We start from the raw sequence: 24,439 nt of genomic DNA, 5'->3' as shown, positions 1-24,439 counted from the left end.
ACATCCAGGAGCTCCGTGGGTGGCCAGGGAGGCCTCTGGCTGAGTGGAGGTGACTGTGCCTACCCAGAAGGGGCTGGGGAGGGGGAGCAGGTGAAGTCCGGGACGAGGTCACACTGTGGGGACGGAGAAGGGGGAAGGAGGGTGCAGGCCAGTAAGAGAGGCTCTCAGCTCTGCAAGGACTCTGAGTGGGCCCCCCAGCGGCACATCCTGGGGAAAAGGAACCAGGGTGGGGGAGGGATTGTTTTGCCCGTCTCTGAGAGTTAGACAGAGGGAAGGGCCTCTTAGGGAGAGGCCTTGGTACGGCCCCTTGGGGAGACATTGATGCAAGGCAAGTGTCCTGGGGCCTAAAACTGCCAAAGGCTAAGGGCTCCTGCAGAGCTAATGGGGAGATGGCCATGGGGAAAGGCGCAGGAGGGAGGGGGGCCCATGGTAGAATCCCAGGGGCTAGCAGCACAGCTCCTCCCTGGGACCCACACATCTGCAAAATCTCCAGAGATCCCAAATGCACATTATGATTGGATTCCTCATTGCATTTTGTGTAGGAGCCAAATTCTGCATCTGGGTCAACGTGAGGGGCAGAGCAGGGGGCAGAGGCAAAGGGGCCCGAGATTCTGTTAGCAGGAGCCCTAGAAATCTGTAGACAATGGGAATTGGGAGGGTTCAAGGATGTCTGTCCTGGAATGCCATGGCAGGGGGACGGAGGGCCACAGAGCCACATGGGACTAAATGCTGGGTAGGAGCTCTGGACCAGGAGCCTGGGATGCTGTTTTCTGTCACATGTGTTAATATTGTCCTTGGGTCTGACGCTGGTAGTTTGCCAGTTTGCAAGGTGCTTTCATTCAATAATTTCAATCTGTTTTATTCTTCCACTTTATACGTGTGGACACTGATGGACTGAGAAATAAAGGAACCTGCCCAAGGAAGGCATTCAGAGCTGAAATGGGAACCCAGGTGTGGGTCCAGCCCCAGAGCATCTGGGCCCTGTCCCTCGCAGACCAAGGAGTGAAAGGACTTGGCTAAGTTCCCTGGACCAGAGACACGCAGGTGATGGGCATTCTGCACTGTCTGATCTGAGACTCCCAAAGGCTGTTCTGAGGAGTATCTGTTCCCTGCCTCACTTCAGGTGCCTCAGGGCTTGGGGAAAGGCAGAGGTGTGGCTGGGGATGGGGGTATATAGGGAAGAGAAGGGGGAGGATTATGGCTGGGGTGGTGCCCAGGGACCCAGCTCCTACTGCCTAGGAAATCCCAGGACCTACATCTCAAGTCTTTTTCTTTAAAAAAATTACACAAGAAATTACAGGCTCGTTATTGAAAACAAATCTAAAAACCTAGTGAGGAAAAAAATCCATTTTTTTACTTAGCAGTAACCACTGTTAACTATTTGGTTATCCTTCTAGACATATGTAGATCTGTGCACATATGTGCATGCATACACACATACAAACCTGGGTGTTACCATGCATGCCATCAGAAACTTGCTTCCCTTCTGCAACAATAGAAGAAGGACATCTTGGGGCACCTGGGTCGTTCAGTCGGTTAAGCGTCTGCCTTCGGTTCAGGTCATGGTCCTGGGGTCCTGAGATTGAGCCCCGCATTGGGTTCCCTGCTCAGTGGAGAGTCTTCTTTTCCCTCCTTCTGCCTCTTCCCTGGCTTGTGTGCTCTCTCTCTTGCTCTCTCACTCACTCTGTCTCTCAAATAAATAAATAAAATCTTAAAAAGAAAGAAGGACATCTTTCCAACCTGAAATATGTCAAGGTGCATCTGCATTCTCAATGATATCTCATACCCCATCATATGGCTGGATAATCACTTATTTAACCAAATTCTCTAGTACTGTAAATTGACGTTTCTAAGTTTTGGTATCATAAAAAAATGATGTAAGGTAAATCTGTTTTGGCTTACCTGGTTTTTCTTAGGAGACATTTCCAGAAGTGCATCTGAGTGAAAAATGTACCAAAACCACATGCTGAGGGCACTTGATGTCTATTTCCCAATTAAGGCAATTGGGATAGGTTGTTCAGATTTTAGTCTCTCCAGTGGTGTAATAGGATGACAGCCCAAATATTCTAAATTTTGGTTTTCATCATCTTTTCTCAAACCTCTTAGAGAAGTCTTAAGTATCCAAATGGACGACATTACCAGAACTTTTTGAGTTTGCTGTCTGCTTGGCAAGAATCTGGCATTCATAATGATGCTCCCAGTAGCTTAGCACATTTGAGGGACCTTCTGGATCATCATCTCAGCTGATTGTCTTGCTAAATGGTCAGGAGGATGTAGGGGGCGGAACACTGGTTTGGGAGGCAGAAGACCCAGGTTCTAGTCCAACTCTGCCTGTCTTTGTGTCTGACCACCCAGGCCACCTGTCACCTGCAAGACAGAAAAACCATCTCTGACCTGATCCTTTCATGGGGCCGTTGTGAAGATGGTATGGGAGAGTAGCCACGAGACCCTTTTTTTTTTAAGAGTTTGTTTATTTATTTGACAGCGAGAGAGGGAACACAAGCAGGGGGAGTGGGAGAGGGAGAAGCCGGCTTCCCAAGGAGCAGCAAGCCGGATGCGGGGCTCGATCCCAGGACCCTGGGATCATGACCTGAGCCAAAGGCAGCCGCTTAACTGACTGAACCACCCAGGCGCCCCGCCATGAGACCCTTTTGTAAGTGTTAGCCTATCCCTTGGATAAAGAGTTGTCAAGAAAATAAGTATGGTAATAGTAATGTGGTTTTCATTCTAGAAATCTCTGGAAATGAGTGCTTGAGTGTAGGGGAAGATATTGCTAACATGTACTGAACATGTACTATGGGCCAGGTACTGTGTTATGTCCTTCCCCTAATATCTCACTAAATCCTTACAACAACCCTATAAAGCTGGTGCTCTTATCTTGCCCATTTCACAGATGAAGAACTGAAGCTCAGAGGGGTTGACTTGCTTGCCTAAAGTCACCCAGCCAGCAAATAATAGAGGTAGTCTCCATGTAGGCAGCTGAGGAGACACCATGTGGTGGACAAAACACATACATGGACTCCTGTATGGAGGACCGCCTCTGTTATCCAGTAAGTGACAGTGTTCGCAAAAAGGGCTTGAGCGCAGATAATCCACTTCCTGATTAATCTAATGCTCTGGCTGGGAACAGCTCTGTGGAAGCAGAAGCCAAGAGAGTAATGAAGTAACTGCAGAAGGTCACACGATGAGGGGCTGAGCCTGGTTCTGAAGCCTCCAACGCTGTCCTTCCACTCCACCGAGTAACTACAGACCTGGACCATGGTCAGGGCCTGAGAGTCCCAGCCCCTCGATAAAACTAGGCGGTCAATCAACACCTCTTGCAGTGAACGGAATTGGACCCCCTGGTGCTCATTTTCTGTAATTTAGAATACAAGGAAATACACTTCACGCAGAACTTCCCTGATCCGTGGCCGTGGGTCGAACCTTCTCCTCTCTAGGGCTCGGCATTGAACTTAAAGCTCACTAGGCAATTGTTCCAGCCAAGAGCAGGCCGGACCGTCTCAAGTCCTTGAGGCCACCACTGTGTGGATGCAGAGCAGACGGGGATGGGGAGCTGAGGAACTGAGGAGTGGAGTGGACGGAAGAAGCAGAACGGCCCATAATAGACAGCACGTGTGGCCAGAGCAGGGCTCTCAGACGCAGGACAAACCTCGTAAATGGAGGGAGGGACTATGGTGAGTGGGGACTCTGCCAGGCAGAACAGGGATCCAGTGTGCTCGTAGCTTCTGATGTTTCAAGAGACACCCCGAATCCTGATTTTTAAATTGTAGTAAGAAATATACTCCAAAGATCAAATGCACTTACCGATGGTCTGGGTTTGATCCTCTGGCCACCTGCTGTCTCTGGTCTGTTGCGCCGGCAAAGATGGGCTGCGCTGGGCCTTTCCAGAGCCACCAGCACCTTTTCTTGAAGCCCTTGGTGTCCTCCTCCACTGCCTGAGTGCAGCACCTGAAGCTCCAGGTCAGGTTGCTTAAAAGGGCTGGGACCCTGCAAGGAGACCCTCCCTTTGCCTTGGCTACACCAGTTTGGACAGGCGGCTGCTAGCAGCTCTAGAAAGAGGGTCCTGGGAGCCAGGGGGCCTGAGTTCTGGCTGTGTGACTGAGGGGAGCACATCTCTCTCTGTGCTTCCTTTTTTTTTTTTTTTTTTAAGATCATTTATTTAGGGAGAGAGTGGGTGGGGGGAGCGAAAGGGAAGGGGGAGAAAATCTCAAGCAGAATCCCCACTGAGCACGGAGCCTGATGCGGGCCTCCGTCCCTGACCCCGAGATCATGACCTGAGCCGAAATCAAGAGTCGACACTCAACTGACCACTAAATAAATAAATAAAATCTTTAAAAAAAATTGGTGGGGGAAACTGGGTGTGGAGCTCTCTACTATTTTCATAAATTTTCTGTAAACCTAAAACAGTTCTAAAGCTAAGTTTATTTTTTAAAAATTTGCAGATGAAGAGAACAGAGACCCAATGGATTTACTGGTTTCCTGGGACCCAGTCTTTTCCAACCCCTCTGTCCCAGGCGGCTTGAAGAGGAATTAGGGAAAATATACACCAGTGACACTCAGCCCTCAAGCTAATGCTCAGAGGGGAGGATGCATACAGGGCCCAGGTAAACAGAAAGGAGAATTGCACCCTTTTTGCAAACGGGAGGCTTGACTATAAATGTTCCAGATCCAACGTAAGCAAAAGCAAAGCAGCTGATATGGTGCCTATGCTAGATTTCTACAGGAAAAAAAGAAGGGAGGAAGGAATTAGAGAAGAAAGGAGCGAGAGAGAGGAAGGATGGCATGCAAAAGAAAGACAAAGTATACATTCTGGAAGAAGACACCCCCAGGAACTGAAGAAAATATTAGGTAAGAAATGTTTTGCATCTCAAGAAATTAAAGATAACTCAAACTCTTTGAAACAAGAGAAGTTGAGACAAAGCAATAGGATGAGTTGAAAAGGAGGTTGTGGGGACTAAGAAAGGGAACCAAGGATAAAAATAACACTGCGGAGTTCATGATTATAGTAGAGTAATATCAAGGGTGTAGTTGATGTGATAGAGAAATGGAAGACAGATGTGAGAAAAATCGCAGAGCATGTGGAAGAAATAAACCCAGTGTGCAGTAGAGGTGAACTCTAAGACTGCCCGATCAGCGCATGAGGAGGATACACTAGCAAGCTGTTTGACTTGGACAAAACACTTAACGTCTCTTCGGATTTCTCGTCCGTGAAATTGTGCTAATAACGGTATCTACTATGTAAAGTTATGGGGTGTATAGGGTCAAGAGGATGGGCTCTGCCCATGCAAACTGCCGGGTTTAAATCCTGAATCTGATTCTTATTACTTGTATAACTTTGACCAAGTTACTTCTTTTTTCAGCTCCTTATCTGTAAAATTGTCGTAACAGTCATTGTATCTACCTCACAAGGTTCCAGTGTAGATTAAACACTGAAGAACTGGGGGATACTTCTTTTTTTTTTTTTTAAAGATTTTATTTATTTATTTAATTGAGAGAGAGAGAGCAAGAGAGGGAACACAAGCAGGGGGAGTAGGAGAGGGAGAAGCAGGCTTCCTGCCGAGCAGGGAGCCCGATGCGGGGCTCAATCCCAGGACCCTGGGACCATGACCTGAGCCGAAGGCAGTCGCTTAACCAACTGAGCCACCCAGGCGCCCCCTGGGGGATACTTCTTGACATAACTTTATGAATATGTGATTATTTCAGTTTATAGGTACTTCATAGGTAAACATGCTTAATGATGAAAAATGAGAACGATTCCCATTAAATACTATTAAAATGCCCACTGTAATTATTATTATTATTTAAAGTTTATTTATCTATTTTAGAGAGAGAGAGTGTGTGCATGCACATGTGTGTTTGGGGGAGGCGCAGAGGGAGAGGGGAGAGAGAGAATCTCAAGCAGACTCCCCACTGAGCATGAAGCCTGACGCCGGGCTTGATCTCACAAACCTGAGATCATGACCGGAGCTGAAATCAAGAGTTGGATGCTTCAGCAACTGAGCTACCCAGGTGCCCCTATCATCATTATTATTTAACATTATTCTCTGGAAGTATTAGCTAATGCAATTGGACAAGAAAAAAAGATATAAATATTGGAAGGGAGGTGTGGTCTGACTGAAACTTATAAAAGAGTTTTGACAAGTGTGAAATTAGGTAACCAGGGGACGGAGGAAAGACTTGATCTTGGTGCCTCTGGGGGTAGAACTCAGGCTTGAGAAGCTAGGAAATGTAGTGAGATCTCGGTTACTATAGTTGTCCAAGGTGAAGTTGGATACCATGTCATGGGTGCTCCAGTGAAGGTTTCCCATGGGCTGGGAAGGTCATTACAGAATTTCTAAGGGGTGTCCAACAATGGGATTCTAAGGCATTGTTGGTGAGGATACCACATTTCCCTGCCTTTGCTGCAAATGGGTCTCCAGCCTATTCTCATTATTTAAGGGGAGTGGGGTGGGGGGGTGGTTGTTGAGCCAAAAAACCGGGCAAGGAGAAGCTGACCCCCATATGTGTCCTTAAGCCAAGAATCCCAGGGGTGGCTCTCTCATCTTCAAACTGCAATACGTTCTAGGCAACGTTTCTAAGGTGTGGCAAACATACTCTGGTGGTACAACAGATTAACTTAGGTGGCACATGGAGGAACCATTTGATACACTTATATTTATCTTCTTGCATATGAGGAACTTTTATAAATAACATATCAAAAACTTGATGCCATGGATATTATTGCTTAGATAAAAACTATATTCAAGTAAAAAAATGAAAAAGGTACATTTAAGAAAACATTAGGAATGGTACAGGTAGTGAACAGTTGTAAAAAATTCATGATGGTGGTATGAGAATGGTTCAGGCTTGGGAACCAAGGGCTCTTGTCACTGACTCTGGAGTCTGACAAACCTGGATTCTAATTCTCCGGGCTCCCTTTCATCACATGACATCAAAATAAATGACTTCTGTACACTCATGTTCTTAGCAGCACTATTCACAACCCAAATGTCCATTGATGGATGAATGGATAAACAAAATGTGACATGGACATTCAATGGAATGTTATTCAGCTTAAAAAAAGGAAGGGAATTCTGACACATGCTACAACATGGACAAACCTCGAGGACACTATGCTCAGTGAAATAAACCAGTCACAAAAAGGCCAAATACTGTATGACTCCACTTACACGAGGGACCTGGAATGGTCAAATCTATAGAGACAGAAAGTAGAAGAATGGTTGCCAGGGGCTGAGGGGAGGGGACAGGGAGTTCGTGTTTGATGCGTGTAGAGTTTCAGTTTTGCAAGATGAGGAGAGGTCTGTGGGTGGATGTGGGATGGTTGCATAAGGTGCATGTATTAGCCCTGAGCTGTACTCTTGGCAATGGGTAAGATGGTAAGTTTTATGTTAAAAATGCATAAAAACCAACTATAAAAAGTAATTTTATGGACTCATATAATAGGGAAGGATGGGGGACAGTCAGGGGCTGCAGGTGTGACTGATGCTTTGTCCCCTTGGAATGATGATGACCAATGACAGCATCTTTGCAAAAGCCAATATTCCCCTCCTCCCCCTCAAGTCCGTGGATTGGCCAAGTCCAAGTCTGATTGGCTCAGCTTGGGTCACGTGCTTATCCTACCCCGGAACCAGTCACTGTGCCCAGGGATGGGGTGTTGTGGTTTGGACGGAGCTAGTTTCAGGCTCACCCTGGAAGGAGGGTGGGGGACGTCCTGGGCAGCCCCAAACAATGGCTACCACAGTGCCTAAGGAGACTGGATCCCAAGAAGGACCCAGAGCCATCGGGGAGAAGATTGGAAAGGAAACATCTGTCTTCGTGCTTCAGACAGAGAGGCAGAGGGTAGGGAGAAATTTCAAGGTCTGGAGCTGGGGGAAACTTAAGAGTGACCTAGAAGTGGCTATGGCGTCCTGACCCCATGGTGGCCAAATGGGCACCCCCCCACTGCAGCCAGGGGGTGCTGCCAAGCAAAGCATAGAGACTGCACAGGCCTCAGGGGCCACAGCCCAGGAACCAGTCTGGCCTCCAACCCACGTAGGATCTGAGGACACAGGTGGCCTGGTGCAGGTGACGAAGAAGGCAGGCTGGATGCCACCCACATTTCCAAGAAGGCCATCGACAACTCTGACCCGTGCTTTGTGACAGGTCTGGAACCTTCAAGTTCCCCCAGCTGGCTGTCCCCCGGGGTTTAGCAATAATTTCCTTAAAACCTGGAAAGAGGATGGGGGCCCGATGAGGGACTTTGAAGAGAGTCAGGGAGTGAGTGAGAGCAAACCCTGACAAGCTCCCTATCTGAGAGGTGGGGGAAGAGGAACCAGGAGACAGGGGAGGGCGGGATGAGTGGCTGGAAATGAGAGATGAGCAGGCTGGGGGCGGGGGCTGGCCTGTGGAGCACTGACTGAGAAGCCCCGCAGCCCTGGGTTTCCTCCACTATTTATTGCCTGTGTGAACTCCGACATGTTACTTTTGCTCCAAGCCTTGGATTTCCTACCTGTATAATGTGGATAATGATGCCTGCCTTACATGTTTCAACTCAGTCCCTTTGCCTTTCTTCCTCCAGATAGACCTCGGGGCTGTGGGGAAAGATCTCTTTGCCATCCACCCTCAAAATAGATGAGTAAGAAGCCAGGCCCAGAACACCCTGTCTTTAAGCGCACTAACAATGGGTGCAAAGGCCAGGCAGTGACACGAGAGCATTTTGCAGGGAGTTGCAAAAGCAAAATCAATCTACAGATCTACAATCTACAGGGCTAAGCGGCTCTTTGGGATAGGAAAATGACAAGAATCTGCAGTTGCAAATATTAACTGCTCAGCCATACTTCCTGACCAATTAAAGGGGAGGTAGAAGGATGACCGAAAGAGCTAGGCTTTTTGGTTTTGTTTTTGTGTGTGTGTGTGTGTGTGCCAACAAGTATGATTTATTCTGGAAGCAGATATCTTCTAGGATTTTTTACTGTGTGGATTGTTAAAAATCATTCCTCATGGAGTAGGGAGAGACTGTCATACCTACAACCACCGGGCGCAAGGACCCCATTCCATGAACACACCTCTAGGTCAGCCCCTTGACGGGGTTGGACAGGCCAATGTGGGGCTGGAGAGTCTGGGAACGGGGGTTGGGAAGGGAAGCCGAACTGGTGTGTCGGAAAAAAATATTAAATGTGAGAGAAAGTTCCTACACATGCTACAACATGGATGAGCCTTGAGGACATCCTACCCAGTGAACTAAGCCAGTAGCAAAAGGACTAATACGTTGGGGCTCACTGATAAGGGGTGCCTGGAGCAGTTCTGTTCATAGGGACGGAGAGTAGGAAGGTGGTTGCCGGGAGCAGAGGGGGGCGAATGCTGTTTGTGTTTAATGGGCACAGAGTTTCAGTTTTGCAAGATGAAGAGAGTTCTGTGGACAGATGGTGGCGATGTTTGCACAACAACGTGAGTATGCTTAATTACCACCGAACTGTACACTTGAAACATGGTTAAAATGGTAAATTTTATGTTATGTGGATGTTACCATAATAAAAAAAAAAATGGGAAAGGAGGAGAATACAATGCAGGTGGGCTTTCTGGGGGCAAACTGGGGGCAGGGATGAGCACAGGGGAGGACAGAGCCAGCGAGATGACAAAGGGCATGCTGCTGCCAGGGGAACATCCTCAGTGGGAGGGGGATCTTTAAAAACACAAGGCAATTTAATATTGACATGATGCTGTTGGTTAGATTCACAGCAGATCCCCATCCAGCCCCTGATCTGGGCTGAAGCTGGCTGCACACACAGGTTTTGTGTGAATGGGGTCTTTGAGAAAACCCAGAGGGACCGAATCCATGTGAGCTGCTGTGAGGTGGACCCGTGTTTGCCAGCACGGGAAGGAGCCACGGTCCGGGGACCTGACTCAGTGGAAGTAGGAGCTCAGAGCCACAGGTGACCATACACCGTGGATTCCCAATGCCTCCCATGTCTCCCTGTCCCTGCTTTCCAGGGAATCTGCAGAAATCTCAAGGAACACTGGACTTCCCAGAGAATCAAAGGCCATCTTCTCTAGATGGTAAAGGATAGCGAAACCCCAGCTGGGTCCCATTTATGGAAGGTCTCTTTCCTCCTTGATCTTTCCAACTACCATTTTGCTAAGGCTTATGCGTTTCGGATTGCAGCTGCCACCTTTGGTGAGGGTTGCTGTTTGGAAGGCAGTAGAACACAGTGGGGAAGATCAGGAGTTCCCCAGCCAGATATGCTGGATTTGGGGCCTGCCCCTGCCACTTACTGTGTGGCTTTGGACAAGTTATTTCACTGTTTGAGCCTCGATTTATTCATCTGTAAAATGGGAGTGATGATATTCATGGTCTGTCTCACAGAGCTTTTGGGAGAATCGAATATGGTACTACTAGGAACTCAACAGTTGGTATCGATGGTTACTTTATGGAGGCCCGTGGGTTCTGACCTCTGCTCTAACCTACCCAGAGCCCTGTGTGTCTTTGCTCAGGAGGGACAGAGCCTCTTTCTCAGGCTGCCCTTCAGCTCCTAGGAACATAGAACCACTGGGTAAGCCCCGCGTGGGTGATACCACTTGGGCTTTCTCCAAGGGAATGGGACAGTTCTGTGCAGCCCATCCCCGCTCCTGGAATAAACGACCCCCAAGCACAGACCCACTACAGAGAGTAGAGTGGAATTGTCCTCCTAAAGGGAAGGCAGCCTTTTAATGGGCTCCGTGTGATAGGAAAATCGGTGTTGCTGTTGAGGTGGTGGGGCTGAGAACAGCCTCAAACCTGGGGGCAGCTCCTGAGCAAGGTGGGCAAAGGGACTTGGACTCAGCATTCTGCCTTTGGCTTTGAAGTTCTCTCTTCTGCGTTCTGGCTTGAATGCATCCAAAGAACTTGTGCTCTTCCGATATACTCTGGAGGTAGGGAAGACATCAGTCAGGAGAGGACGGGGAGGGGCCAGGCCCCTAGCTGGGAGCTGCTCCGGAGACCTAGTGGAGCTCTTCTCCCCTCAAGGCCCCAGGCAGATGTGGGTCAAGCCCAGCTTTTGCTCTGGGCTCTGCTGGTGACCTGGAAGGAGCCGACTCCCTTCTCTGAGCTTCACCTCCACCTCTTCTTTCTACACCCAGACAACAAATACTTAGGGAGTACCTACTCCATGCCAGACACTCAGCCCCCTTAGGACCCCCATAGTCCAGTGGGGGAGAATACTGTACATGGCGGGTAGCTGTCCTCTTTTCAGCCCCTGCCCTGGCCAAAGGCACCAGGATGATGCAGCAGCCTCCTCCCTGGTCTCCCCCCATCCCCTCTGGCCCCCGACAGTCCATTCTCTACTCGGCAGCCAGAGGCATCCCCCCAGGCCCTGCTCATAAGGCTCCAGTGCACCCCAACCCCCTCTGCATGGGACCACAGGCCGGCCCTGCCCACCTATCCCATCTCATTTCTTACCTGTCCTGACCCACAAGGCCCCAGCCACCCTGGCCTGCGTGTGCTTTCACCCACACACTGGGCAGGTGAGAGTCCTACTTCTGGGTTCTCCCTAGACCCGCATCAGGCGGGATCCTGCCTATTGTTCAGCTCAAGGAGCCTTCTCCACACCCTGCCAGTCCTTCTTACTGTCCCTCACTTTACTCTGCTTTCTTTTCCTTATGGCACCTAATCCCCTCAGATGTTTTTATTTGTTGTCTGCACTCCCCGTCACGAGGAGGATGTAAGCTCATAAAAGCAAGAATGTGTCTGGACTCTTCCCCAGAGCCTAGCTCACAGCTGCTGAGAAGTCTGCATTGAATAAACGAGTGAATAGATGAATGGACAGAACGGGCAGCTTCATCTCCAGGGTCCTTGGATCCCCCGAGGCATACAGCCAGGGTGGGCCTTGGGGAGCCCCCAGGATGATCTGCTGCGTGGAATCTTACCCGGTTTGTCGCCTTTGGGTAGGGGCGGTGTCTTCATCTTCTTCGGGGATTGGCTATAACGGACACAAAGACAAGGCTGGGAAGATGAGGCGGGGGCAGAGTAGCAGGGTGCGGGGCGGGGGGGCGGGGCGGGGAGGGCAGGGAAGGAACTGCTTCAGGGAGACGCATGCGCTGCCCCTCCTGGAGATCCCCAAAGCATCGGCTCCCCTGTCAGGAACCACCCCAGCAGGACCCTGAGAGATAACTGTGACTCCTTTGCCTGGCTGTGGCTACAAGGAACCAAGGCCCCCTGGCCCTCTGGAGTAGTAAGGGAGGCCCCAGCCCACGGCAGCCCACCCCAGCCCCCGCTTGGCTCCCGCTTCCTGGCAGAGAGGAAAGCTTCCCCCGTGAGTGGAGAAACCGGAGCTCCTGCTACCCTAATAGAGGACTTGAGCAAGCCTGTTTACACACCCCATGTAATTGTCCTCCCTACAACTCTGGGAGAGGGGTTTTGAGAGGTGCAACTGAGGCCCACGGATGGGCGGTGGCTTGCCCGAGCTCACAGTGTAGCCTACCTTCCTCCTGGGCCTCCCCTGGTCTCAGAGCAGAAAATAGAACCCAGCTCAGGGCCAGAGCGAGAACCCAGGTCTTCAACAAACCTAAATGAGCACAAGCACCCGCCCCCTTCTCACCAAGCTGCAACCACCCCCAAACTTAACTAACATTCCCTAGAGTGAGCACATTCCTGCCTCCCCTTCCTGACGGCCCCCACTCTCTCACTGGCTCCTTCAAATCCTCCCTATCCCAGCAGTGTTCCCCAAGCTCTATTAGAAAAAACTCGGGAGATTGTCAAAATGACGCATCCTCTGGCTCATCCCCAACCTGCTGTGTAGGAATCTCTAGGAATCTGCATTTTTCACAAGGTCTCTGGCAAATCTACATGCTGCTGGGCTGGCAAGTTAGACCGGCCCGAGGCTGAATCCTAGCTCTGCTGCTGGTCAGCTGGGTGACTTTGCTGAGCCTGAGTTTTCCAATCTGTAAAATGGGGGTACCGCTGCCTCCGCGGGTGGTTGCGAAGGCTGCAAATACGTGAGCCTTCTGCTGATGTCAGGCAGCACGGTGGTCACGCATTATTGCCAGTTCCGTTGCCGACACCTGGCCCTACTCACCTGCCTTGTGAGGACTTCCCTAACCTTCCCTTGCCCTGTGTCCTCCGCTGTGCGAGGCGCTTAACGCCGCCATTAAGGTACTTCTGCTGGCCTGCTAGCTTTCCGTCTCTTCTTGCCTTCCCAAAGACCGAGAGCGGGAGGGCTCGACGTGGCTTCTCCAGCCCTGCCCTGCTACAGCTGACGCAGGTCACCCCTTGGGCGACCCCCAGGGCCAGCCGCCGAGGCCTGGGCTGGCAGAGGGGCCTTCAGGCAGCACGGGCACGCCTGGGGGGGAGGGTCCCCAGGGGAGGGGCTGCACCTCCTCCCCCTCCAGCACAGGCTCAGTGAGCCCAGGCTGTGGCCAGTGCCCGGATCCCTTCTCCAGACCAGCCCGGCCTCACCTGGGAGGGACGTGAGGGAACAGTTCTGGGAACAGAGGGGCAGGTGAGGGGTGTGGAGCCCACCTGTAGGGTGGCTGTTGCCTCTCTTGAGATGGCTCTTGGACTTCCTGGAGCTGATCGAGAAGTTTTTCCACCGGGATAGAGTCTAGGGGCTGCGGAAGGAGCTGAGCTACCGCTGTCTGCAGGAGTCCCAGTGCTAGGTCTTTCTCTGTAAGCACAGCCGGGGGGGGGTTGGGGCACGGTCCTCAGTGGTAAGACCCACCCCTGTCCTGTCGCCACAAGGGACAGGCTGGAAGCAGGGCCTCCAGCTCTTCTGCCCAACTCTGGCCCAGGGCAACTCTCTCTAACCATCTGACATTCTGCCTCCAGGTCCCCTTTGGGGGGGCTCCCCTTCTGTCCTGGCCCCTATGTATGCAGAGCACCTAGCCCGTCCCCACCTGTCACCACACGATCACATGCATGTGCCTTGTTCTTGGCCCCCTTTGGCTCACCCAGCAGCCATGCCTCCAGGCTGTCTCTGGAAAGCCCCCAGGGGACCTGCCTCCAGCCCCTGCCCTGCCTCTCCTCCTCCTCTCCCTCCATCTCCATCAGCACTCCTCAACCCCCCACTTAGATACACCCACCCACCATCCCAGTGTGTGCACGTGTGTCCGCTCATGTGTCCCCGTGCGTATGTTGTGTCTGGGTGTGCATGTTTCCCACAGTGCTGAGTGAGGGGGTCTGTCTGCTGAAGACATATCTGGACTTCTCCGTCCCAGGTGCCAAGGGCGGTGGTCAGCCCGAGGTCCCCTCCGAGAAGCAGGGTGATGGGAGTCCTGCCGAGGGGGAGGGAGAAGGGAGCAGAGGGGCCATCCGGCTGGAACAGGTTCGTTTGGGGCTCCAAAAATGAGCAGCAGCCCAGGGGGAAGGCCCTGGGTGGAAGCCGAGTGACATCCAGAGAACAAGGCCCTCAACAGCTTCCAGCCCGAGAAAGCCCGGGGCACAGGCCGTGTCCTCACCCTTTGGGGGAGCATACAGGAGCCAGAACTGGATAGCGCTCAAGGAGTCTGTCTGCAGGATCTGACAAAGGAGCTCCAGGATCTGCGGGCAGGACGACAGGCCCCGGGTCAGTGTGTCCGGATGGCACGTCCCAGCCAGCAGCACAGGCCCCTCTCCCACAACGTGGGCTCCCAGAGCCACATGCTTGGCTAAACTGGTCCCCACCATGGCTCCTGCCTGTGACTTTGCACCTTACAGAGCACTTTCTCTGCCACCAGTCCCGGAGGAAGAGTCTTAACCTCCTCACAGGACAGAGGAAGAATCGGAGGCCTTGAAGGAGGAGGACACCCAGCAGGGAGACTGTGGCAGAACGAAGCTTCGGAGTCATGTCTATGGACCCCTCCTCCCTGAACCCCACGTGGGCTGATTGTACCCCAAAGTCCCTCACTGGGAAGGCAAAGTGAGAGCGGGTTGGTCAGCAGCTCAGAGACGCACCGAGTCCCAGATCCCTGGGTCCTTGGCGTGGGGATTTCAGGAACCCCACAGGCCTTCCCACCCTGGAGCTCCCAGGGTCTGGAGACGCTAGCATGGAGGTGGGGTGATCCCAGTGGGCAGGCTGAGGGTCAGGGCTGGCTGATTCTGCAGACTGCCCAGCCTGGGGCTCCATCTTGCCGAGCAGCGTGCACACTTCTCTCTCGGCCACTTCCTTGGCCGCTTCCTCAGCCTGGGGCATCTCTGCCACTTCCGGGCCCTCTTCTACCTGTGTTCTCCAGTTAAGTGTCATCGGGGGGAGATCCAGCTCTGGGTCGGGTGGGATATGGGGGCTCCCTAGGCGGGGCTGCTGATGGCGGCTGTGGCTACAGTCGGCTGGAGTTGGGGCCCGCGGTATGAGGTGGAGCCCCTGGAGTCCTAGGAAAGTGGGGTCCCCTCAGTGCTTGGCAGTTGGTCTTCCCAGGACCTGATAGGGCCTCTCAGTCCCCAGTAGGTCTGCCTCATCCTTGGCAGAGTGGGAACCGGGCCGAGACTCTTCCCAGGCCTCTGCCTGCTAGGGTGCCCCCCTCAGCCCCAGATACCCACCTGTTGCAGTGACCCCCACCCTGGGTCTGCCCCTGGGCCCTTCTCCGTTCTCCGCGTCCAACTTACCTGCCCTGGGCCCCCTCCCCACAGGACCCGAGAACCTAATTCCAGGCAAGGTGAGGCCGCCCTATGGTGGAGAAAGTACTGTTCTAGTCCCGGCTATGCTGCTCCCTCGCTGGGGACCTGGGCCACAGATTGTCACCTGGCAGGGCCTTAGCCTCCCCGTCTGTGGAATGGGGGTTCCGGGCCCTGTCTGCTGTAGCCACTTCACTGGGCTCTTGTAAGTCTCCAAAGAGACTGCAGGCTTGAAAGCGCTGGTCACAGGGAGGGTGTCAGGATGCTGGTGCAGGGTCTAACCTTTCCTGGAGAACACGTATGCATTTGAAAAGGGACCGTGAGATACAGCCTTAACCCTCTGGCGTTGGTCCCGGACTCATCTCAGGCCTTGACGGGGAAACTTGCACAGGAAAGAGGTGGGTCTGTGCGTCACCGTGGCAGAGACCAAACCCCTCCGAGCGTGGGGAGACCCAGCTGGGGCTGGCCTGGCTGGCTGTCATTCCCCCACTGTAGTTCCCTTAGCCCTTCGCAACAACACGTTCATGCTCCCAGCTTGGATAGATCATGGAACTAAAGCCCCGAGGGGAGAAGGGCTTCAAAGAGAGGGAGAGCCTCCTGCAGAAACCTGGAAGCAACAGGGGATTGGATCCAGGGGCTTGACTCCCAGGCGGGGAGTTTCTGGGGCTGACAGTTTCAGGTACAAGTATCCCCTGGGAGAGGCCACACAGCCTTTTTTTTTTTTTTTAAGAGAGAGAGAGAGGTGGGGGGAGGGGCAGAGGGAGAGGAAGAGAGGATCTTAAGCAGGCTCCACCTCAGCGTGGAGGCCGAAGCAGGGCTCCGTCTCATGACCCTGAGATCATGACCTGAGCCCAAATCAAGAGTTTGATGCTTAACCGATTGAGCCCCCAGGCGCCCCGAGAGGCCACACTTTAAAGCAGTTTGTAAGCACCCCATATGGGATTGCTGTGAGCCTGGGAGCAGCACCACCATGTTTGCAGCCCTCAGACCAGGCGTCCATTGGGCCGTAGTTCCCAGCGTTCCCAGGGCCTCACCAGCAGCTCCTGATCCTGCAGAACGATGGTCTGGACTCCTCCATCTTTGCCAGAAGGATAAATCCGTGGGCCCTGGCGGGAGTGGCGGCGACCAATGGCTCGGGTGGAAGTGGGGATGAGCCTCCCGGTCTCGGCCGAGTACTTCGCCCCTTGCTCCCGTTGAGGCTCCTCCTTCTGCTGGGATCAAAGTGGCCAGAGACTCCAGGCAGTGAGAGAGAGATTGAGAGAGAGAGAGAGAGGCTCAAGGAAGAAGGCAGAGGGGAAGAGAAGGAGGCCCCGTCACACCTCCAGGGCATCACCTCGCCTCCTGGAATCCTAGCATCACAACGTTGCAGGGAACTGGGAGGATGGCCAGGCCAGCCCCACCCTGTTCTACACTCCAGGGCCTCTCTATAGCCAAAGTTCTTCCTTCTGAAACTTCTTGAATTCTGGAGCTCCTCTGAAGTCCTCATATTTCCTCCTAGGGAGACCCTCCTTCCCTCTCACCCCTGTGCCCATCAGAGATCTGAAAGCAGGATCCCAGGCTGAAGGCCCCCACTGCCTACCTTAACTCCCAGCTCAGCTGCCCCCAAGCTTGTCCCCAAGAGCTTGTCATTCTTTCTTTGCTCTGGGAAACCCTCCTGAGCCAGGCTTGCGGGTATGAGGCCTGGGACCTCCTACCCCTGCAACCCCAGTTGAGACTGGTAGTATACGTCTTCTGATTTTATTTATGTATGTATATATGTATGTATTTATTTATATTTTTTATTTTAGAGGGAGCAAGAGAACCCATGTGCATGAGTGGTGGTGGGGGGGGGCGGTGCGCAGAGGAAAAGGGAGAGAAGCAGACTCCCCGCCGAGCACAGAGCCCGACACCCAACATGGGGCTCGATCCCAGGACCCTGAGGTCAAGAGTTGGACGCTCAACTGACTGAGCCACACAGGAGCCCCTACACTTCTCCCCATTTTAAAGATAAGAAAACTGAGACCCAGAAAGCTTAGCTGAGTTGCCGTGATCATTGCAGTGAGTTAACCGCAAAGCAGGAAGGAGAACTCTGTTGCCCAAGACAAGGGCAGAACCAGACTCTGTCCCAAGGGCCAGACCTGTCCTCAGTCCAATTCCAAATACCTCCAAGCTGCCTCCCAGTTGTCTTTACTGGATTACTAACAAATGGCACCCAGGAGGTGCCCCCATCTTGTTTGAAATCCTTCAGGGATTCTCCAGTCCTTATGAGATTCGACACTACAGGAAGTTCAGAAATTAAGAACAAGCTCCTCTTTTTGCCCACATCCAAAGTTGGCCCCTTCTCACCTTCCCCGCGCCCCCCCCCCAACATGGCTGCCCACTTATCCCTGCACTTCAGCCGCGGTCTCTAAGGATGTCCTGCATTTCCCAGCTTCTGAGCTTTTGTGCTGCAGGCCTCACTAGGAACGCCTCCCTTGCCCACTTCCAAACATCCCACCTGTGTTATGAACCCTCCTTGGATTTCTCCACCTAGCCACCTTCTCTTCTCCTTGGAGCCCTTGCTGCAACCCTTCTCCTTCAGGTTGGCGTTCTGCGGCCCCTCCTCCCCGTGCCAACAGGTCCCCACTCTTGTGGACACGGGCTCTACTGCCTGTGAGGTAGAACCCACTTGGGAGGGGTTTTGTTACAAAGGGCTAGACCCTTCGGATCTCTTCCCAGGCAGCTCCTTTGTTCTGTACCCACCTTTTTGCTCTTCAGCTCATTCTCCTTGGTGAAGATGGCCACCTGGGAAGCCAGGTCCCTCAACTCCTTCCTCCAGGCCTCTGGGAAGACATTGCCAGCTGATACCTGGGGTCCTCCTCCCTGCCCTCCCTGTGGTACCCAGCATTGGGAGGGCTGTAGGGGGAAGCGGGGAAGAGCCTGCTCACCTCCCCAGCCTTCCGCCTTATATCTTACAGGGAAAGGGGGAGGCGGTAACCTTGAGGGAAGGAGGAAGAATCCACCCCTTGGTGGGTGAGTGTGGTCACTACTGGAGGGGGCCGACGTTGATATCCTAGCCTGTGGCTTCACTGGGAGATGCTAGAGATGCTTGGCTACCTGGACCAAGATGAGTGCAGGTTAATCCAGCTTTGCCTCTCTTAGGCACCTGAGGCCAGCACTGAGACTCAGTTGCTGCGCTGTCCTAGTCACTCAGATATTGACCTGCTCCTGGCGAAGTTGGGGACATGGCACTGCGGTGAGCCTCCCTAGCCTCTCTGCCCTGCACGGCTGTCCTGGATCCTCCCCGGGGCCTCTCCCGGCCCCCATCCCACCAGTGGGCTTCCCCTTGGCCCTCAGGGAAGGGCAAGGAGCAGGGCAGGGCAGTGGCCGCCGGAAAACTGCTACTCCAGCTCCGTCTCCAGCTGACTGCTCCGAATGGCCGGGGCCTGAGCATCCAAGTGACTCAACATTTCCAATATCGTTCCTATCTGTGGCTGTAAGTCACGTGACTGTGGCCCAGATCTGCCTGTCGTCTGATTGTCATTACTCCTCAAACACCTCAAATCGGAGTAGGGGCCACGTTTCTGAGGACCTGGGGGATGCGGAAGTATGCAGATGCTGCTGTCTGAGGAAATGAGGAAAAATCTAGGGTACCCCACAGGACCCCACTGACCTAAGAGCTCTTTCCTTCCCAGGAACCTGGAGAGGGCCTGCTGCCCAAGTACCCACCAGAAGAAAGCCAGGGTTCCCGATTGGACTGCGGGTCTCCGATGCGGACAGAGATGGTGGGCATCCCCATCAGACAGCGGGATAAAAGTGTGGCTTGAGGCAAGGGGGCAAGAGAGAACTCGTCTCTGACGACACACACGGGCTTCCCGGTGAGATCTGTGAAGGGTGAAAGGCCATGGGAAGGAGGTGGGTGGACCCTAGGAACCCCAGGAGGCTGGGAGGAGGCTGGTGGGCAGGGAGAGCACTGAGCCCTCTTCTTCCATAACCACAAGCCCATAGATCGCTGGACCTGGAAGGCCCTTCGGCCACAGAGGCCTTACCCACGGGGACATTAGAGTGGACTGTGACAGGCTGTGCTCAGGGTCACCCAGAGAGTCAGGTGGAGGTGAGATAGGAACCCAGGCTTCCTGGGACCCTAGTCTTGGGGTCCTTCCGATTTTCTAGGACAGAGCAAAGAACTGCAGGTGTGAACACACAGAGGTAGGCAGCTTAAAGAGGAGGACATGGGGCTGGGGCATTAACCCACAGTCTGTGACCAGAGGGGCCTGGGCTCAAATCACAGGGAGTAAGATTTAGCCAGACCCCCTGGATAAAACTCCTTGCTATCTGTCAGCCGTGCAGGGCAGCCTGGAGGAGGTGGTGAGCAGCTTACACACGAGGACCCTTCTGGCTTACAGTCTGTATGACCGTGTTTTGTCGTCCATCGTGAAGCTTCGAGGACCAGACTGGTTAGGATCTAGCATGGTGGCTCACTCTGTCCTTCCGGAAACACTCTCCTTTTGGTCGGGCGTCCCCTCATTCTCCTGGTCCCTCCTAACTCGCAGGCCGCTCCTCACCTCCTCTGCTCCTTCCTTCTCACCTCCTTGCCCCCTCGGCCTTGGGGTCCCTGGGCTCTCCTGCATCTACACAGGCTCCGGGCTCGCCCATCCAAGTATGCCACTTCCAATGCCATCCCTCCTCGAATGGCCACATCGGCATCTCTCGCCTGAACCCTGGGCCCGGCTGCCTACTCTGCACTTCTACCCCCAAGCCTGAAAGGTATGTGGAGTCTCACATCTCCTGGGTCCCCACCAAATTCCCCATCCCTCCCCCACCCTGCGCTGGTCCTTGCTTCAGGCTTTTTTGCCTCACAGCCAGTGTGACTCTGGTTTTCTAGTCACTCAGGCCCAGCACCTGGGAATCATCCCTGACTGCTCTCTGCCTTTCCTACTCATTTTTAACCACTCTGCAAATCCTATTGGCTTCCCCTCTGTGTATCTCCAGAACAGGGCCACTCACTCTTCCACTGCTACCTCCTTGGTCCATGCCACCCTCCAGACAGTGGCCAACACATCACTCCTGTCACTTCTTTGTCTTTACTTTCCAATGGCTCCCGTTGACTCAGTGAGATGGCTCAATGGCAAGGGGGTGACCTCCAAGGCCCACATGATCAGGACCCTCACCACCTCTCTGGTGCATCTCCTTTCTACCCCTCCTTACTCTGCTCCAGCCACACTGGCTTCCTTGCTGATCCTCCAGCAGAGCCAGGATTCGTGCCTCAGGGCCTTTGCACTTGCTGTTCCCTCTGCCTGGGACATTCTTTCCCCCAATATCCACATGGTTCATGCTCTCTCTCCTTTAGTTCTTTGCTCAAATGCCATGCTATTGATGAGGTCTCCTCCCCTCTAGAGCCTTGGCACTTCCTACACTCTGACACCTTACCTATTTCCTATCATTTCCCACCAGAGTCAGCTCCATGAGGTCAGGGACTCTTACTCACTGTCATATCCCCAGCGCCTAAAATAGTGCCTGACTTCACACTCAATAGATATTTGATGGACAGATGGCTAAGTGGATGAATTGGCCTGAGTTCGAGAACAGAGTGCAGTTCTGGGGTAGAACATTCATCCCTTTCTCTGATTTGTAAAATGGGAAGACTGGCAATGAGGGGCATCGTCTACGGCTACACAGTCTGCCTTGGAGCCTGCCCCCCAGGTCAAGTCTTTGCTCGACCAAGTGCTTGCAAGTGGCCAAGCAGCTCTCTGACCCTGACCAAATCCCCATCCTCTCTGAGTCTCAGCTTGGAAACAGGGGCTGGGTCCTCCCTTTCCAGTTTTTAAGACGGCCCTGCCACCTCCAGCCGGGCCCCTACCTACTCCAGGCCTACCTTGGATATGGGTCACGCGTTGTGGGTGGGGGTGGTGTCGGGAGAAGAAGGAGTGGTGGCTGAGGCGGCCAAAGCGGTAGGCACCAGGGGTTTGAGGCTTGGGGGTCTTCAGTGTCGTTTGGATCAGCTGGAAATCCACGATCCCTGGGATCATGAGTTCTTTCTGTGGCCTGCCGTCCCCGTGGCTCCTTGGCCTGTGCTCTGACTTCTTTTCAGGCTTCAGCTCAGCCCTTGGACTGGAAGAGAAGGTCAAGGAGAAGCTAATGGAACCTCCTGGCAGCAGTGCCCACCCGGCTCAGAGCTCGGTGCTTATCTGGAGTCTATTCCCGAGACACTCTGAAATCGGTTTCCAGGATTTCACTTCCACCCCCATGGCACCCAAAGCCGGGCCTCCCCCCAGGGTCCTCTCCCAACTGGTACAATCCAGTCCCAGGGAGCCTTCTGTCTTCCTAAGATGCCTTAGCAGGGAGCTAGGATCTATTTGAGAGAACTCAGATGGAATCTCCCAAGACCTCAGTCTTCTCCCAGAAACCCTCTCTCAAGCCAGAAAAAAGAAGCCCATAGACCCACCTACTCATCCAAATACCTGGGTTGGAACAAAGGTACCTTATATGCACAGACAGACACAGCAAGGGCCTCTCCCCAAGCTGACTGCTGGCAGCCCAGGAGAAGCCAGCTATAGGCGGTCCTCCTGGCCCCCGTGCCCCCCAGCAGTCTTGGCCCAGATTCAGCGTCCAGAGGCCAAAGCTGGAGCACCGAGACCAGACAGCGCCTTTTCCCGTGGGGGCCCCTCCCGGGAGACGCAGAGCTGACGGGGCTGCATTCAGAGTAGCAACGCTGCAGGGACGCGTCAAGCTCTTGCTCAGCTTCGCTGGAGATAAGCTTCTCGGGTTGACTGTCCTCCACCCTGCACCCCTGCCCTCTGCTGAGGATGCCGGGCCCTGCCTCTGGAGGGTAGCTCGAAGTCAGTCCAGCAAGGATCCAAAGGTGGGGCGATCTCCGCCTGGGGCCTGGTGGGACCACCTGCCTGTGCGCTGTCTGCATTCCCTTCTCCCGCTGGCCCTGGCTGAAGGGAGGCCCTCTGGAGAAGAGATGGGCTCTGGATATGCTAAGCAAGGTGCTCTGCCCCGGGACCCTCTGAGGATTTCGCTGACCAGGCCCCTGAGTTTTCTGTGCCGTCCTCGATTGGCCTCTAAGGGATCTGGGACTTAAAGAAATAAAGCAAACCTTCTCTGAAAGCTGCAGTTACCTGGCCTCCCCTACCCCAACTGACGGAGGATGTCACCCCTTAAAAACCCCAGGAATTCTAGCACTAGGCACTTCTGCCCCCTGCCACCGTGTGCTCTCCTTCCAGGGAAGGACCCAGTTTGTGACCTGTGCTAACTCAGGCCCGAGAACCCACCCGGGGCCTGGCTGAGGGCAGCAGAAGGTGAGGCCTCTCCGTCTGTCGGGTTCCCCCCGGCCATCTTCGTCTCCCACCCCACCCTGCCCCCACCACCTCCTTGGTCAGCAGCCGGGGGGCCCACGGGGGGTCTTGCCTCATCAGTGGATGTTCAGCCAACTGGGTCTTCACCTCCGTAGCCATTGTAGACTTTCTAACAGAATAAAGGCCGGTGAACCTAACACTAGTGTTGAAGATGGATAAGAGGACCTCTCATACACTGGCGGTGGGAGTGTAAACAGGAACAGACACTTGGGGGAGAAAAATTGGCAATGTCTTGTAAAATTGAACATTTGCATGCTGTAGCACTCAGTGGTTCCTCTCCCTAACATACACCCAATGGATGCTCTTGCTCTCGTACCACTGGGGCTGTTTGTGAGAATATTCAGACTAACATTGTTCAAATTACCCAACACCTGGTGACATCCCAAATGTCCAATGGCGGAAAGAATGGGTAAATGAGCTGTGCTACATGTGGGCAATTGAACATCATATTGCAGTGGAAATGAACCACAGCTACGCAGACCAACATGAATGAATCTTACAAATACAATGTGAGGTCAAGGAAAGCAAATCCCAGAAGACCACATAGCCTGAGATTCCTTTTTAAAAGTTAAGCTCAAAGGCAAGCAAAATGATCATAAATGTGATAAAGTAAGGGGGGAAAATCAAGAAAATGCTAAACACAAAATTCAGCTAGTGGTTACTTCTGAGAGAAGTCAGGGAGGGGGAATAGGATGGGAGGGGAGCAGGTAAGATGTGTTAGTGGTGGTATTCTAGTTCTTGGTTTGAGAGGTGCATTGGCTGGTGCTCATTATAAAATGAAATAAACTAATTCAGTGATGTGGATGAAAGATGATAGGTGTCGAAGTCAAGAATTGTGATTGGTTTAAATCTTTGGACCTGAATATAGCTATAGATCTATAGATATGTATATACACATACATATACACATACACATGCATACACACATACATATACGTAAACACATACATATAAACATACAATACACACATACGTGTACATATACATACATGTACACACATACGTGTACACACGTGCATATACATACATATGCATACATATATATACACATACATATACATATATAGATCTATGGATCTATCTGTCTATATCTCTCCAAAGTGCAGGGGTTGCAGGTCCTAGGGATAGGCTTGGGACGGGAAGTCAGTGCATTCTGAAAATGAACTCTCAGTCACAAAATCTGCAAAGGGCCCCAGAGATCCGCAGGGCCAGCCACTCAAGCACTGCTTGAGATTGGGGAAGGGGAGACTTGAGGTCACACAGCCAGGACTCCAGGCATCCTGACTCGAAGTCCCCTGATCTCTTCTCTAAAGAGAAAAACAGTTGGCGGAACTTCCTTTGAAGGAAGCATTGGACATCCTTGATGACAGGGCCTGGGTCTAGAGCACTCACATGCTGCAGGCTTGAGGACAGGCCATTTGGAAGCCCCAACCCATCTGCCTATGGGAAAAAGTACTTGTTAGACCAAAGATTTTCAAATGCTTTTGACTGTGATCATACTAAGAAACTCCTTCCTAGATCATGATTCCCACACAGGTGTGCACGCACTTCTGTGTGTGTGAAACCGAAGCAAGAACATCCT

The 24,439-nt window shown here is 52.9% G+C and overlaps 1 protein-coding gene and 1 long non-coding RNA gene across 2 annotated transcripts; one reads left to right on the top strand and one right to left on the bottom strand.

The window, feature by feature from the left end:
• Window positions 1-416: 416 nt before the first annotated feature.
• Window positions 417-5,780, top strand: LOC145722036 (uncharacterized). The gene is made up of 3 exons (XR_014146073.1): window positions 417-1,123; window positions 2,894-3,050; window positions 4,443-5,780. It is a non-coding gene; the product is annotated as an uncharacterized LOC145722036 (long non-coding RNA).
• Window positions 5,781-10,795: 5,015 nt separating this feature from the next.
• On the bottom strand, window positions 10,796-22,956 carry TBATA (thymus, brain and testes associated). Its single transcript, XM_031018260.2, has 9 exons — window positions 22,910-22,956; window positions 21,372-21,607; window positions 19,226-19,381; window positions 18,260-18,339; window positions 16,573-16,749; window positions 14,407-14,488; window positions 13,472-13,616; window positions 11,881-11,933; window positions 10,796-10,881 (listed from the first exon to the last, which is right to left on the bottom strand). Exons 1-9 carry the CDS (start codon window positions 22,954-22,956, stop codon window positions 10,796-10,798), a joined length of 1,062 nt encoding a protein of 353 aa, XP_030874120.2.
• Window positions 22,957-24,439: the final 1,483 nt, after the last annotated feature.

Source organism: Leptonychotes weddellii, chromosome 6 (genome assembly GCF_054177405.1).
Source record: "Leptonychotes weddellii isolate Sample4059 chromosome 6, ASM5417740v2, whole genome shotgun sequence".
Classification (NCBI taxonomy): domain Eukaryota; kingdom Metazoa; phylum Chordata; class Mammalia; order Carnivora; family Phocidae; genus Leptonychotes; species Leptonychotes weddellii.
Note: the sequence above shows the minus strand (reverse complement) of the source record. Positions and strands in the feature narration are given on the sequence as shown.

Excerpts from the sequence above, each read along its gene's own strand:
- TBATA (XM_031018260.2), bottom strand. The coding sequence starts at position 22,956 with ATGGCTACGGAGGTGAAGACCCAGTTGGCTGAACATCCACTGATGAG. Across the intron at positions 19,382-21,371 it reads ACGCGTGACCCATATCCAAG|ATCTCACCGGGAAGCCCGTG; the intron begins GTAGGCCTGGAG and ends CACCCTTCACAG. Across the intron at positions 14,489-16,572 it reads TGCAGGATCAGGAGCTGCTG|ATCCTGGAGCTCCTTTGTCA; the intron begins GTGAGGCCCTGG and ends TCCTGCCCGCAG.